Here is a 17,163-nt window from a genome sequence, read left to right as displayed (position 1 = left end):
AGGTGTTTCTAGTACTATCTAGTCCTGCTGGTGTCCTTTCTGAGAAAACCTCATCCGCATTGTCCAGCCATTTCGTTGTATTAAGGGGTCCTGATAGGAAGCCCGCCATATAGATTCTCACAAAAACCAAAAGGGTTATATAGAGGTAGTCATAAACAGTAAACCACCACTAAACTACTCTCATAAAAATATTTTATTAATAAATATTAAAAAAGAACATATGTAGTGTTCTTATCTTACAATTTCGTACATCAAATAGACATATATATACAAGTGCAGGTGTAAAACATGGTTAACCCACGCCTAAGCACAGTTGTAGACAGTGGTTTATAGAGAGGGGGACAGATGTTAGTACGTCTCTGTCCAGCTAGTAGTCGTTTTAATGTACACTGTGCCTACCTCCTTGTTTGTAGATGTATATGTTGCTTATACTCCACTACAAAGATATCTAACTCTCGCTGTCCTTGTCAGCCTCCAGCAGGGATAACCACCACCAGAAAAGTGAAAAAAGTGCAAACAGATGAACCATAGACAAACAAACAGTGGCAATGCGTTAGCTGTCCAGGGTTCTCATATTAGGCATAAATTCCCTAATTAGGATTGCTGGATAATATTAGGTAGGAGCCTGGAGTTCCACTAGGCTAATGGATCCCCCTGCTCTCCTGACGCGTTTCTCCCCCCCTAACGCAGTAAAAAGGGGATCAACTAGGTTTGATCCGTTTAATTGGGTAAAAGATGTGGAGTTATTTCTAAGGAAACTTAGATGGAAGAAGTTCTTTAAACATAACGATAAGGCAGAATGTGCAAGATTGGGGATACCTGTGGAAATGTTAGAGGATGTCAGATTGCTGGCAGACCTATCCACAGAAGATAGTAACCATACAGGTAAAGGCCCATTTACTAACCTAAAACCTAAAAGCACTAGGATGCCCCCGGTGACAGACTGCAGCAGTCTTGATATCTTTTCAAAACTTGTTACCCAAGATCTGTGTGCCATTCAACCCAAAATAAGATCCACCAAACCAAACCTAACACGAGGGGAATGGGAAGCACTTATGGGATTGGAAAAAAATAACAGTCTCACGATTAAACCATCAGATAAAGGTGGGAATATAGTAATAATGGACACAGACACCTACCCCATCATGTGTCATAGGATATTGTCGGACATGACCACCTATGAGACATTACCTGTAGACCCTACAAATGAATACCTAGATGTGTTGAGAAACATCGTGGAGAGAGCTCTAGATTTGAGGCTGATTTCGGAGAAAGAATCAGACTTTCTTCTCCCTAAATTCCCAGTAATTGCCACCTTCTATGCGACCCCAAAAATTCACAAGGGCCTGTCACCCCTAAAAGGTCGTCCCATAGTCTCTGGGATAGACGCACTAGGCCAAAATGCGAGCATCTACTTAGACCAAATCCTCCGCCCATTCATGGTAAGTCTACCATCATATATCAGAGATACCAATGACTTAATAGCAAAACTAGAGGGAATCGTCTTGGAACCTGAGACCATACTGATATCTATAGATATAGAACAACTGTACAGTAGCATCCCTCATGATAGAGGCCTGGAAGCTGTCTGGCATTACCTATCGACAAGGGGTAATCACCTCAACTTGCACAATAAGTTTGTGATTGAAATGTTACAATTTGTACTAACGCACAATTACTTCCTGTTTGGGGGTAAGTTCTATCATCAGATAAGGGGTACAGCCATGGGGAGCCCCTGTGCCCCCACGTATGCAAATATTTTCCTTGGATGGTGGGAGGATAGGTATGTCTTTAAAGAAGAGGATGCTACCTATGGTCCCCACATTAATCTATGGAGTCGGTATATAGACGATGTCCTTATTTTGTGGACAGGGGGGGTCTCCCTCTTCCTAGAATTCATGGGATATCTTAACAACAACGATTTAGGACTTAAGTTCACATATGAGATAGGGGGGGACAGTTTAGCATTCTTGGATGTGAAAATAATAAAGAACAGAGATGGAACTTTGAGTACATCCATTTATAGAAAACCGACAGCGACAAATAGTCTCCTCAGATGGGAAAGCCACCACCCGATACCACTCAAGAAAGGCATTCCTAAAGGGCAATTTCTACGCCTGAGACGCAATTGCTCATCACTTGGAGAATTTGAGATACAGGCTCTGAATATGAAAGAGCGTTTCCATAACAGAGGCTATCCAGCTGTCACCATAGAACAGGCATACCACCATGCCAAGGACATAAATAGAAGAGATTTGCTCAAACACAAACCAAAAGAGGACAAGAGAGATATCACGAGACTGATAGCCACATACGATGATCAAAATGGGAGAGTGATGGAAATCATAAGACGGCATTGGTCCATACTGAAAGCCGACCCTGACATATGTGAACTAATCTCTGATTACCCAAGTGTCACCTTTAGGAGGGGAAAGTCCATTAGGGATCATTTAACCCACAGTCACTTTACAGTGCCAAAAGGCACAGGTACCTGGCTGGAAAGAAGACCAGTAGGTACTTTTAGATGTGGGAGGTGTACCTACTGCCCCTATATTAATCAGTCAAAAACCTTCCTGAACCATAAAACCAACAGAATATTCAGACTTAGAGACTTTGCAAACTGCAAAACTGAAGGAGTGGTCTATCTTTGTACCTGCACTTGCCCCATGGGATATGTGGGAAAGACCAAAAGACAATTACGAACCAGGATTGGAGAACACGTAGGAGATATCCGGCACAAAAGGGATACAGCGATAGCCAGACATGTCAACAATACCCATGGCGGGGATCTAAAAAGTATCTCTTTTCAGGCTTTAGAGGTTATACCTAAACCTTCTAGGAAGGGAGACTGGGATAGGAAAATACTGCAGCGGGAGGCGAGATGGACTTTCCTCCTAGATTCGGTCTCCCCTGACGGTCTCAATGAGATCATAAGCTTTCATAGCTTCATTTAGCTTTTAGTCCAGCCCTTTCGTCCAGGGCCCATTACTATACCCCATAAATCCCCCCCCCCCCCTTATTTCCTAGGGTCGTTCAGATTGATAATGATAGGCATAAGCTTTGTGCATATACGATATGCCCCGCACATGGTCATTTTTACCATATTTAACATATACTTTTTTGAGACTGCACTAGTGGAATAGCACATATATGTAGTTGGATCTACGCTTATACGTTGGTATGTGGAAATTGGCAAGAATGTAACCCTTTTTTCAGCAATGGGTGTATATATATACATATATGCGCTCTTCACCCCTTTACCCTCAGGAGGAATGTGGTCTACAAAGAACAGTGCATAGAAATCCTTAAGATAGCTATTAGCACCACGAAACTGGTGCCTCCTATAAGATATAAATAGGAGTGAATCCCTGGATATGGCAAACACTATTATGTCCCGAATACGGATATTGCCAACACCATTTAGAGCACAAGCCCTCCTCTGTCTATATGTGTATGTCATACCACCAAGAATGACATCATAAGCATGCCCCTAATAGAGCTAGCACTAACACATATATATATTACAAGTCCTCCTCTGAAAACCCCATATATATGCTTGGCATACCAACAAGGATGACACATCATTTGCATTTATTTATCACAGATCACGTGATCTATTCTGTGATATAAGCAAAAACTAACTGTTTATCTATATATATATACATCATCTATGGGGATTTTACTCCTACAAGCAGCGCTACGCATTGCCTATTGTACGTAAGTTCTACAGTAATATCGCCATATTTTCAACACTGCTGTGCCTGTGGAACGCATATGCGTTCCACACTACAGATAGGACTGGAGGAAGTTGTTTCCCTAAATCCCGCCCAGTTTGGATCACATGATCTAGCTTGTGACATGGGAACGTGAAAGTTCCGTTACATCACTTCCGGCCACGCGCTACTTCCGGTTTTCGGACGGAGCAAACTCACCTCCGGGACCCCTTTAATAAAAGGCCCGCAGAGCGTGCAGGGCAGCAGTCCAGACAGCAGGCACAGACTGAGACGGCAGGGATCAAGTGTGAGCTCCCAGTGTGCTAGAGTGTGCTTCACTCGGGACTCACAGTCCTTACTGGTAGAGCTCCAAGAACAAGGTATGCTTTCTAACCAGTCATAGGGGGTTTATCTTAGTACACTGATACCCTTCTGCTGCAGACAGTGGCCCCTACAATTAGAAGCCATACATCTGCATGAACAAAATAGCCTTTGTGGCACTGGACATTATTGCGTGCAGTCTCACAGAAGGTATACACCTCTGTGAGACAATGATATGGGAATGCATGGGAATACTATGCCATAGAGAAATTCCCTCCTAAAGGCAAGGTAAACTAACCTCTCATATATTTAAATAGACGTATATACGTAAGAATATTTTGGGACCTCTGCCACAATTGGTAGCTGCAATTGTCCATTATCATGTCAATACGAGAGAGGAGGAGTAAACTATTACTATTTTGACAGTGACTATAATATATCTGTCATATATATATATATAGACACATAAGACGGGATAATGGTACTAATATGCTTTCTTGGGCTGATAGTGAAACCAGAACTACATGTATCCGTTATGTTGTTTTATTGCAGGAAATGCAGGAAGCGATTCATCATTTTATATCCCTGTGGTAGGGGGTGTTTGTACCTACACACCGCTGATAGCCCTTGCAGGTATACCCCTCAGTACCAGTAAGTCACACATATGTATGGTCTACAACAAAGGTGGTAATTCAATGATGCTATTCCCTTACAGGACATACTGTCTGTCATACCTTATACTGTTGCCTGAAAAGAGGTCACCTATTTATTCAATTCACGGAGTAATTTGAAGGTTGAGAAACCCACTCTGGTCCCACCAAGAGGTAATCTAATACAAAATACAGGAAATGTGTGTCGCTCTACAGTATATCCCAAATAGAGGACATGTATAATCATATATCTTATTATCCCTACAGGAGGGACGAATACATAACCTATGATAATTATATGACCATACGTCTCCTGGTGAATTGTAGTGGAGAAAAAACCGGCCTATATATTGATTAAAAGAGTGTATACCACTACATCTCTATATATACAGGTAGAACTCCAGACGTTATGTGTATGAGAAATTTTGCCTGAGTACACGAATAATATGAAATTACCCGCCCACCTTTTCCTACACATTTCTACAGGGACCAACTATTGAATAAGCTTCATCCTTATCCTGGGCATTTGAACGGTCCGCTCATACAACTACATACTAAGAGGGAACACCTATTAGCACTCTAATTAAGAGAACTGGTCCCTTGTAAGTGTACCTATATAGCTATATGTGCCTAAAACAATGCAGTCGTGTGATTATCTATATACTTACAATATTTTTTCGTTCATCCCTTTAGGTGTCCTTTCTTGAGAAGTGACTCACAAAAAATCCTCTGATGATCCCCTTTTTACTGCGTTAGGGGGGGAGAAACGCGTCAGGAGAGCAGGGGGATCCATTAGCCTAGTGGAACTCCAGGCTCCTACCTAATATTATCCAGCAATCCTAATTAGGGAATTTATGCCTAATATGAGAACCCTGGACAGCTAACGCATTGCCACTGTTTGTTTGTCTATGGTTCATCTGTTTGCACTTTTTTCACTTGTCTGGTGGTGGTTATCCCTGCTGGAGGCTGACAAGGACAGCGAGAGTTAGATATCTTTGTAGTGGAGTATAAGCAACATATACATCTACAAACAAGGAGGTAGGCACAGTGTACATTAAAACGACTACTAGCTGGACAGAGACGTACTAACATCTGTCCCCCTCTCTATAAACCACTGTCTACAACTGTGCTTAGGCGTGGGTTAACCATGTTTTACACCTGCACTTGTATATATATGTCTATTTGATGTACGAAATTGTAAGATAAGAACACTACATATGTTCTTTTTTAATATTTATTAATAAAATATTTTTATGAGAGTAGTTTAGTGGTGGTTTACTGTTTATGACTACCTCTATATAACCCTTTTGGTTTTTGTAACAAAAGGAACATGACTTTGTATTCAAACATTCTCTTTAAGGATAAAGTCATGAACCACCATGAACTCAAAATGGTTGGCTAGTCCTGACAATGAGGCCACCATGAGCTCTAGATGGTTGGCTGGTCCTGACAATGAGACCATCATGAATTCTAGACGATAGGTCTTGACAATGAGGCCACCATGAAGTCTAGATGGTTGGTCCTGACAATGAGGCCACCATGAACTCTAGATGGTTGGCTGGTCCTGCAAATGAGGCCATGATGAACTCTCGATGGTTGGTCTTGACAATGAGGCCACCATGAAGTCTAGATGGTTGGCTGGTCCTGATAATGAGGCCACCATGAATTCTAGATGTTTTCCTGGACCTGACAATGAGGCCACCATGGATTCTAGTTGGTTGACTGGTTCTAACAATGAGACCTCCATTAACTCAAGATGGTTTTATTGTCCTGACAATGAGGCCACCATGAACTCTAGCTGAATGGCTGGTCCTGACAATAAGGCAACCATGAACTTTAAATAGTTGGCTGGTCCTGACAATACTGGCTGGCTAGACCTACTTTATTGTGCCCTCTTCCAACCAGTTCAACTGATAAACCACAGCCAATGAACCGTACTTAACCTGGGGTTGAGACAATCACCCATAATTTGATTTGGGCAAATTTGCTCAACTCTGTAAGAAAATTTGAAGTGTATCACATATATTTCATGCAAAATTAATTGACCATGTAGAGGTTAACTATACCCCTTTGGCCCTTGCTGTGCCTGTCCATATGCTTCTAGTCCTCCGATCATCCCCTCTGTCTTTTGTATTTTCCTTTCTTCCATCTTCCAATCTTGTTAGGGGCTCTTCCGGCTTGGTCTTCTGTATTCTAGGAAAGGCCAACTGAGCCAATCGGTAAATTAAATATGTGTCCCTAAAGTTGGTAAAACAACATCAGATCTACTCATCATCTCTTACAGGAAACACTTTGCGAATATTTCCTTATTTTGAAATAAAAAAATTGGTTTTGGATTTAATTGACAAACAGTGGAAGTTGCATTTTTTTTTACAAAATGAAAAAAAAATAGTATTTTCTGCACATAAATAAAAGCTCATATTTATAATCATTAATATTGATTGAATTATTTCCTGTCATAGTTGAAATTTTAATCAATTGTTTAATCATCTAATATTCAGTTTCCAACAGTTACGGACACATTATCATTCCAACAACCATTGTGACAATTTGCCTTCTACTGCTTGTACTGCTTGTGTATGCTTGTTGGAGGTAAAGTATATTATTGATCAATATTTATTTATTGCTGCAAATTTTGAACTCATTCCTAGTGATGGGTTGTCCTCGAATGTGGGTTTTTAATTTTTTTTTTAAATACATGAGTTTAAAAAACGGGGTGCCGTCCCCCCAATTTTAATACTAGCCATGATAAAGCTGATAGTTGGGGGTTGGTATTCCCAGGCTGGGGGAGACCCATGCTTATTGGGCCATTCCCAGCCTAAAAATAGCAGCCTGCAGCTGCCGAGGATTATTGCATCCATTAGATGTGATAATCCTGGAACTTTACCTTCCTCATACCGATTGCTCTGATGTGATGGCAGTCAGGGTAATAAGAGGTTAATTGCAGCTCACAGCTGCCACTAAGCCCTAGATTAGTAATGAAGAGGGACTATAAGACCCCCATTACTAGACTGTGAGGGAAAATAAATTAACACAAACATCCAAAAAATCCTTTATTTGAAATAAAATACAAAACACCATTTTTCACCTCTTTATTACCTCCAAAACACCCAGGTCTGACATGATCCACAAGAGGTCCCACGATGTTTCCAGCTCTGCTACATTACTGAAAGCCCAGAGTGTAGACATAGAACATGACCAAACATGACGAAGCACCAAAATTGCACCTTCTGTCAGAGAACTGCACCGAAATTGCATGAAAACCATTTTTTGGCATTTTTATGCCTAAAGATGCAAATTTAGTGATTAAACTTTTACACCTTTTTCCTGCAGGTGCAGTTTTTTTGCCACGAGATGTAGCTTGGTTGCAGGAATATGCTTTTGAAATTTCAGCACCAAATCTGCATCTCTTGAAAAAAAATGCATTTTTCTGCCAGGAAATGCAAGTCTGTGAACTCAGTGACCTCACCCGAGGTGAGGTCACTGACTTCAGTGAGGTCACGTGAGGTCAGGTTACCACCTGTGATGATAGGTGGAGGACCATAGGAACCTATAGCTGTGACTGGAAATGACCTGAGTGATGTCACCGCTCATCGCTGCAGCTCAGTCTCTGCCTGAAGCTCAAAGTGGGTGGTTATGTTCTATGTCCTCATGCTGTGCCTTCAGAAACGTAGCAGAGCTGGAGAGCTGTAATTGTCATGGGACCTTGTGTGGATTAAGTTGGTCCTGGGTTTTTGGGGGGTTAATAAAGGGGTGAAAGAGGGTATTTTTTGTATTTTATTTCAAATAAAAGATTTTTTTGTTGTTTGTGTTATCTTCTTTTCAATTCCAGTATTAATAATGGAGGGTCTCATAGACCCTTCCATTACTAATCTAAGGCTTAGTGGCAGCTGTGAATTGTCATTAACTCCTTACTCTGATTGCCACCACACCAGGGCAATTGGGATGAGCCAAGTAAAGTTCCAGAATTTTCGCATCTGATTGATGAACAATCCTGGGTGGCTGCAGGCTGCTATTTTTAGGCTGGGGGGGCCCAATAAGCATGGGTCTCCTAAGCCTGATAATACCAGCTCCTAGCTGTCAGGCTTTATCATTGCTGGGTATCAAAATTGGGAGGGACTGCATGCCGAATTTTTTATTAATTATTTAAATAATAAAAAAGCTTCATGCGGTCCCTTTTATTTTGATGCACAGACAAGATAAGCACATGGCTGGGGGCTGCAGCCTGTAGCCATATATTTTATCTGTGCTGGCTATAATAATATGGGAGGACTTAAGGCCAATTTTATATTTATTTTTAAACCAAAAGAGATGCACACATGATGCCTCTGATTGGTTGCAGTCAGACACACTGTCACATAGAGTGGGGGGCGCATCTGACTGCAACCAATCAGAGATGTAGGGACTGCCAGTGGGCATGGGAAGCAATGCATATGTATGAAGTTAATAAGCAGCCCCGGAAGTTGCATTACAGCTGCACAGACTACTCGGTAAGTATAACAAGCTTGCTCCAATTCCCTGATACCTTCTACCACCATGTTAAAGTACAGGATCCTGATCCCCATCGACTCATATGTGGACTAGCATCCAGTCAGATATCTGGGATCAATTTTGAGCTGGAACAAGGTTTTTTTTCAAATCATGTTGGACCCCCCAATCCCGGGTATCTTTGAGTCCGCCCATCACTACTAATTGCACATCATTCTACCCCTATAAACTCTCTTAGGGCACTCTGACAATTACAATGACAGGTTCTTTCTATGGAGGACCAGGCACTTTACATTAAAAAATCAATTTAAAACAAATTATATTTCATATGAATTTCACCATATTTTGAATTTAGTTGAATCCCATTTCCAATTTCATTGTACTTCAATAGGTTTGAATATATATATACAGTGACAGGTGTCATTTATGAATGTCTCTATATATCCCCCAGAATGTGTTTCCCCGGACATGAGCATATTAAAAAACCCAGGCTGGAGGGAGAGTTTCATCCCACTACCAAACCTACAGAACTCTCCAAAAATAAAAGCCCAAACTGGTTTAATTAAAGGGAACCTGTCAGTTCCCATATGTCTTGTAACCTACAAGCAGGATGATGTGTGGCCTAAAAAACCCTTCCTACACATCCCTGTGTCATAATATTGTGTAAAATTAATTTATAAAAAAAAACAAAAATCGTTTACTTACATGTTTCCTATGTAAATGAGGAGAGGGACTAGTCCCCTGGGTGTCGCTTCATCCCGTCTAGTTTCCCCTCTTTCAATGGTTTCACGCCCCTGTGGGTTTGATACCATGGATTTACATTAGCGACATCCCTGTCAGCTCCTGAAAATTCTGCACGTGCCCAATTCTCATTCGCACAGCCTTCTTAGCCGGGTGTACCTTTGTCGGCTTCATAAGCACACTGCGCGTGATCTGAAGATTCCTGCAGTTCCGATCATGCGCAGTGCGCATCTAAAGCCAGCAAGCAAACACCCGCCTAAGAAGGCTGCGGAAATGAGAAGTGCGCACACGCGGGTATTACAGGACCTGTCGGGGACTTCACTCATGTAAATCAATGGTATCACACCCACAGGGGCGATGCAACGCAAAGAAGTCAAACCAGACAAAGCAACGTTAAGGAACGAGTACCTCTGCTCATTTACATAGGGAACATGTAACTTATAATTTTTTTTTTTTATAAATTCATTTTACACAATATTACAACACAGAGATGGGTAGGAAAAGGTTTTTATGCCACACATCACTAGAGATGAGCGAACCGGTCCCGGTTCGGCTCGAGGCGGTTCGCCGAACGGGGGGTCTGGCTCGAGTTCGGCTCGTCGAACGTTCGACGAACCGAACTCGAGCCCATAGGAAACAATGGCAGGCAATCACAAACACAGTAAAACACCTAGAAAACACCCTCAAAGGTGTCCAAAAGGTGACAAACAACTCACAACACAACACAAACACATGGGAAAGTGACAAGGACATGTACTCATGCGAAAACAAAACAGCTGGACAAGGAAAAAGAGGAGGACACACAGATATAGGCATGGCACGCCCTTCTAAAGTCATGTAAAACACCGCAAGGTGACTCCAAGCGGAGTCTCCCTTTTTTCCAAAAATTGGGCCCCACACACCCACCCCTTCAGTGGCAGCAGTTGTGCCCCAGTTGTACACTTCACAGCTAGATTTGCATCAAGCACATTCAAAAATACGCCATTCTTATCCGTCCCCAGGATGACACCGGGGTAGGTAGCAAAGTCTTTCCTGATCCCAGCTCTGTTCATCTTGGCTTCTTTTAAAAACACAGCAAGCAAGGGTTACTCCAAGCGGAGTCTCCCTTTTTTCCAAAAATTGGGCCCCACACACACCCACCCCTTCAGTGGCAGCAGTTGTGCCCCAGTTGTACACTTCACAGCTAGATTTGCATCAAGCACATTCAAAAATACGCTATTCTTAACCGTCCCCAGGATGACACCGGGGTAGGTAGCAAAGTCTTTCCTGATCCCAGCTCTGTTCATCTTGGCTTCTTTTAAAAACACAGCAAGCAAGGGTTACTCCAAGCGGAGTCTCCCTTTTTTCCAAAAATTGGGCCACACAGACACCCACCCCATCAGTGGCAGCACTTGGGCCCTAGTTGCAAACAGGATGTTTTGATTTGCATCAAGCACATTCAAAAATACGCTATTCTTAGCCGTCCCCAGGATGACACTGGGGTAGGTAGCAAAGTCTTTGCTGACCCATGACTTGTTCATCTTGGCTTCTTTTAAAAACAATGTAAGCAAGGGTTACTCCAAGCGGAGTCTCCCCTTTTTTCCAAAAATTGGGCCCCACACACACCCACCCATTCAGTGGCAGCAGTTGTGCCCCAGTTGTACACTTCACAGCTAGATTTGCATCAAGCACATTCAAAAATACGCCATTCTTATCCGTCCCCAGGATGACACCGGGGTAGGTAGCAAAGTCTTTCCTGATCCCAGCTCTGTTCATCTTGGCTTCTTTTAAAAACACAGCAAGCAAGGGTTACTCCAAGCGGAGTCTCCCTTTTTTCCAAAAATTGGGCCCCACACACACCCACCCCTTCAGTGGCAGCAGTTGTGCCCCAGTTGTACACTTCACAGCTAGATTTGCATCAAGCACATTCAAAAATACGCTATTCTTAGCCGTCCCCAGGATGACACCGGGGTAGGTAGCAAAGTCTTTCCTGATCCCAGCTCTGTTCATCTTGGCTTCTTTTAAAAACACAGCAAGCAAGGGTTACTCCAAGCGGAGTCTCCCTTTTTTCCAAAAATTGGGCCACACAGACACCCACCCCATCAGTGGCAGCACTTGGGCCCTAGTTGCAAACAGGATGTTTTGATTTGCATCAAGCACATTCAAAAATACGCTATTCTTAGCCGTCCCCAGGATGACACCGGGGTAGGTAGCAAAGTCTTTCCTGATCCCAGCTCTGTTCATCTTGGCTTCTTTTAAAAACACAGCAAGCAAGGGTTACTCCAAGCGGAGTCTCCCTTTTTTCCAAAAATTGGGCCACACAGACACCCACCCCATCAGTGGCAGCACTTGGGCCCTAGTTGCAAACAGGATGTTTTGATTTGCATCAAGCACATTCAAAAATACGCTATTCTTAGCCGTCCCCAGGATGACACCGGGGTAGGTAGCAAAGTCTTTCCTGATCCCAGCTCTGTTCATCTTGGCTTCTTTTAAAAACACAGCAAGCAAGGGTTACTCCAAGCGGAGTCTCCCTTTTTTCCAAAAATTGGGCCACACAGACACCCACCCCATCAGTGGCAGCACTTGGGCCCTAGTTGCAAACAGGATGTTTTGATTTGCATCAAGCACATTCAAAAATACGCTATTCTTAGCCGTCCCCAGGATGACACCGGGGTAGGTAGCAAAGTCTTTCCTGATCCCAGCTCTGTTCATCTTGGCTTCTTTTAAAAACACAGCAAGCAAGGGTTACTCCAAGCGGAGTCTCCCTTTTTTCCAAAAATTGGGCCACACAGACACCCACCCCATCAGTGGCAGCACTTGGGCCCTAGTTGCAAACAGGATGTTTTGATTTGCATCAAGCACATTCCAAATCCACAAGCATTTACTCTCCCCAGGATGACACAGGGGTAGTAAATTCCTTCTGGATCCATGACTTGTTCATTTTGATGAACGTCAGTCTGTCCACATTGTCACTGGACAGACGCGTGCGCTTATCTGTCAGCACACACCCAGCAGCACTGAATACACGTTCAGAGACAACGCTGGCAGCTGGACACGACAAAATCTCCAAGGCGTAAGTTGCGAGCTCTGGCCATTTTTGTAGGTTTGAAGCCCAAAAGGAGCAAGGCTCCAGTTGCACAGTCATGGCATCGATGTTCATTTGGAGATACTCCTGTATCATCCTCTCCAGCCGTTGACTATGTGTCAGACTTGTTGTCTCTGGTGGCCTTGCAAAAGAGGGTCTAAAAAAATTATGAAAAGATTCCATAAAATTGCTGTTACCGGCACCAGAAAAGGTCCTACTGGTACGGGTAGACTGTTGAAGATGACGAGACCGTCCCATGTTTGTCAAGTTACAACTGGGAGATTCACTCCCTGCACCTGCACGGTTGTTTGGTGGAAAAGCCGAGCTAAGATCTAGTAACAGCTTCTGCTGATACTCCTGCATACGTGCGTCCCTTTCTATGGCTGGAATTATGTCACAAAATTTGGACTTGTACCGGGGATCTAATAGTGTGGCAATCCAGTAGTCATCATCACTTCTAATTTTGACAATACGACTGTCATGTTGGAGGTAGTGCAACAAAAAGGCACTCATGTGTCTTGCGCAGCCATGCGGACCAAGTCCATGCTGTGTTTGTGGCATAGAGGTGCTACCCGTTCTTTCTTCCTCTGACATCTGACCCCAACCTCTTTCAACTGAAATTTGACCAAGGTCTCCCTCATCCGCTGAGTCTTCCATGTCCATGGACAGTTCGTCCTCCATTTCTTCATGTTCTCCTGCACCTTGCTCAACATTTCGCCTGCTACTATGCGCCCTTGTCGATCCCTGTCCCCCATGGTCCCATGCCTGCTGCGTTGGTGATGATGAACGTCTGGACCTTCGTGATGTTGTTGTCCCTTGCGCATATGAATCCTCCTGTAGTTCCTCCCCTTCATGTTGTCCCACCCCCTGACTCCGAATAGTGTTTAGCGTGTGCTCCAGCATGTAAATGACTGGAATCGTCATGCTGATAATGGCATTGTCAGAGCTAAACATATTCGTCGCCATGTCGAAACTGTGCAGAAGGGTGCATAGGTCCTTGATCTGAGACCACTCCATCAGGGTGATCTGCCCCACCTCTGCATCTCGTTGGCCCAGGCTATACGTCATGACGTATTGCACCAGGGCTCTGCGGTGCTGCCACAGTCGCTGTAACATGTGGAGAGTTGAATTCCAGCGTGTCGCCACATCGCATTTCAGGCGATGAACCGGCAGGCCGAAAGACTTCTGGAGCGATGCAAGTCGCTCTGCTGCGGCGCTTGAACGGCGGAAGTGAGCTGACAGTTTTCGTGCCCTGTTCAGAAGGCCATCTAGGCCGGGATAGTGTGTTAAAAATTGCTGCACGACAAGGTTCAACACGTGAGCCATACAAGGTACGTGTGTCACCTTGCCCAGGCGAAGTGCCGCACCCAGGTTTGCAGCATTGTCGCACACGGCCTTACCAGGCTGCAGTTTGAGTGGAGACAACCATTTATTAAACTCGGACCGCAAAGCTGACCACAACTCCTCAGCTGTGTGACTCTTATTACCAAGACATGTCAAGCTAAAGACCGCCTGATGCCGTTGCGCTCTGCTGCCAGCATAGTAATGAGGGGTGCGTGATTCCTTCTGCGCAGTGAGAACGCTGGTGGCCTGACCAGGCAGGCTTGGGGCGGAGGTGGAGGACCCAGATGAGGTGGAGGATGCAGAAGCAGTGGCGGAACTTGGACAGACAGAGGATTGACACACAAGTCGTGGGGACGGCAAGACTTGTGCAGCAGACCCTTCACCATCTATCACCATAGTTACCCAGTGCCCAGTCAGCGACATGTAACGTCCCTGTCCATGCTTACTGGTCCAAGTATCGGTGGTGAAATGCACCCGTTCACACACAGAGTTTCTCAAGGAAGCGGTGATGTTGTGTGCGACATGCTGGTGTAGCGCGGGCACACCTTTCTTAGAGAAGTAGTGGCGACTAGGCATCTGGTACTGGGGCACAGCGACAGACATAAGGTCTCTAAAATCCTGTGTGTCCACTAGGCGGAAAGGCAGCATTTCGGTAGCCAACAGCTTACAGAGGGATAGAGTCAACCTCTTAGCTTTGTCATGGGTCGGAGGAAGTGGCCTTTTATTTGACCACATCTGAGGGACAGAGATCTGGCTGCTGTGTGTAGACGGTGTTGAGTAGGGTGTCCCTTGAAAAATGCAGGTTTGTGAGGAAAGTGCAGGCGGAGACATGATGTTGCCTTCATCCAACGTTGGTGCTATCGATGTCTGAGAGAGCTGTACACACTCACTTGTTTCCCCTTCCAAACCAACTGACGACCTTACAAGCAAACTGCCTGTTGCGGTTACAGTGGTGGAAGTTTTGCGTGGAAAAACAGGTGTGGCAGCTGTCCCCACAGTCCTAGAAGATGAAGAGCGCGCGGATGCAGTGGAAGGGGCGGGCGGTGGATGGTTCGCTCCACTAGGCCGCATTGCAGCACGGTGAGCTTCCCACCGGGACTTATGATATTTAGTCATGTGACGATTCATGGAAGAAGTTGTCAAACTGCTGAGGTTTTGACCTCTACTAACAGAATCATGACAAATGTTACATATCACATGAGTTGGGCGATCTTTTTCGATGTGAAAAAAGGACCAGGCTAGGCAAGGCTTAGAGGCCATGCGACCTGTTGATCCACCCCGAATAATGCTCATAGGCAGAGTGGTGGCTGAGGATGCAGTTGTAGACGTGCTACCAGTGCTCCGACTCTGTCCAGGAAGGCGCAAGGTAACTTCGTCGTCGGTTGCATCCTCCTCCACCGCCTCTGTTGACCTCCTCGAGTGCCTGACTGGGGGTTGACAGTAGGTGGGATCTAGAACGTCATCATCAATTGTTGTGTTTGCACTCCCCTCCCCCTCAGACCGAGCCTCTTCTTGCCCTGACCGAATATTTAAGTTGTCATCCCAATCGGGTATCTGCGTCTCATCTTCATCAGTATGTTCCTCATTGTCTATAACCACAGGTGTTACAGTTTGTGACAAAGGGTCAACATTATGCTCAGAAACTTGGTCCTCACGGCCTGAATCTGAGTCACAAAGGTTCTGGGCATCACTGCAGACCATTTCCTGTTCTGTACTCACTGTAGCTTGGGAGCAGACCTCTGATTCCCAGGCTATAGTGTGACTGAACAGCTCTGCAGACTCAGCCATCTCAGTTCCACCATACTGTGCAGGGCTGATGGAGACTTCAGAGCTGGGAGAAAGCAAGTTTGATTGGGATGACAACTCAGAGGACTGGTGTTTTTTGGATGCGGTACTTGAAGTGGCAGAGAGGGCACTTGTTGGACCACTTGAGATCCATTCAAGCATTTTCCTTTTTTGCCCATCATCTACCTTTGTTCCTGTTGTTCGTGTCCGTAACAAAGGGAGCACATCGGATTGTCCACGGTAAGTAGTAGACATCTTACTTTTGCTGGTAGATGGTCTATCTTCAGCAGATGATAATGGAGCTTTGCCACCTTCCCCACGGACAAAACCTTTTTTGCCTTTTCCACCACGCCTCTTCCCCTTTCCACCAGCATCTGTCATTTTGCCACTCATGTTGATTGCGACAAGATTGTGGACTGAAAATGTGGTAGTAAAAATTGAGAGGTGGTGAAGATTGCAGTGGTGGTCTAGCTTTATTAACAGCAGAATAATAAAGAATAAATATCCCTGACAATGCAACTTAGTTATAATTAGTTGGAGTGTGCAACGCAGGCAGACGTGCTGCAAATGTCTTTGCACTAGTGGGACTATAGCAAAGTCCAATAGCCACGTATAGGATGCCACTAGGTACACTGAGTGTTTGCTAGTATAATGGCTTGGTTAGAATGAGTTGTAGTGTGCAACGCAGGCAGACGCGCTCTGCAAATGTCTTTGCACTAGTGGGACTATAGCAAAGTCCAATAGCCACGTATAGGATGCCACTAGGTACACTGAGTGTTTGCTAGTATAATGGCTTGGTTAGAATGAGTTGTAGTGTGCAACGCAGGCAGACGCGCTCTGCAAATGTCTTTGCACTAGTGGGACTATAGCAAAGTCCAATAGCCACGTATAGGATGCCACTAGGTACACTGAGTGTTTGCTAGTATAATGGCTTGGTTAGAATGAGTTGTAGTGTGCAACGCAGGCAGACGCGCTCTGCAAATGTCTTTGCACTAGTGGGACTATAGCAAAGTCCAATAGCCACGTATAGGATGCCACTAGGTACACTGAGTGTTTG

General features: G+C 44.5%; 1 protein-coding gene across 3 annotated transcripts in view; it reads left to right on the top strand.

Annotated features, from left to right (window-relative positions):
• LOC142257222 (B-cell receptor CD22-like) overlaps window positions 1-17,163 on the top strand; it is a 53,279-nt gene that overhangs the window by 19,930 nt on the left and 16,186 nt on the right. For 2 of the 3 annotated variants that reach the window (XM_075329370.1, XM_075329371.1), the window contains exon 7: window positions 7,186-7,276. The exons of the other annotated variant lie outside the window; for it this stretch is intronic. In XM_075329370.1, the coding sequence (XP_075185485.1) occupies window positions 7,186-7,276 (91 nt within the window). The remainder of the gene's footprint in view (window positions 1-7,185; window positions 7,277-17,163) is intronic. 3 annotated transcript variants of the gene reach the window in all.

Source organism: Anomaloglossus baeobatrachus, chromosome 11, assembly GCF_048569485.1.
Source record: "Anomaloglossus baeobatrachus isolate aAnoBae1 chromosome 11, aAnoBae1.hap1, whole genome shotgun sequence".
Lineage (NCBI taxonomy): Eukaryota > Metazoa > Chordata > Amphibia > Anura > Aromobatidae > Anomaloglossus > Anomaloglossus baeobatrachus.
The sequence above is the reverse complement of the archived record's forward strand: the minus strand, read 5'-3'. Positions and strand labels throughout refer to the sequence as shown.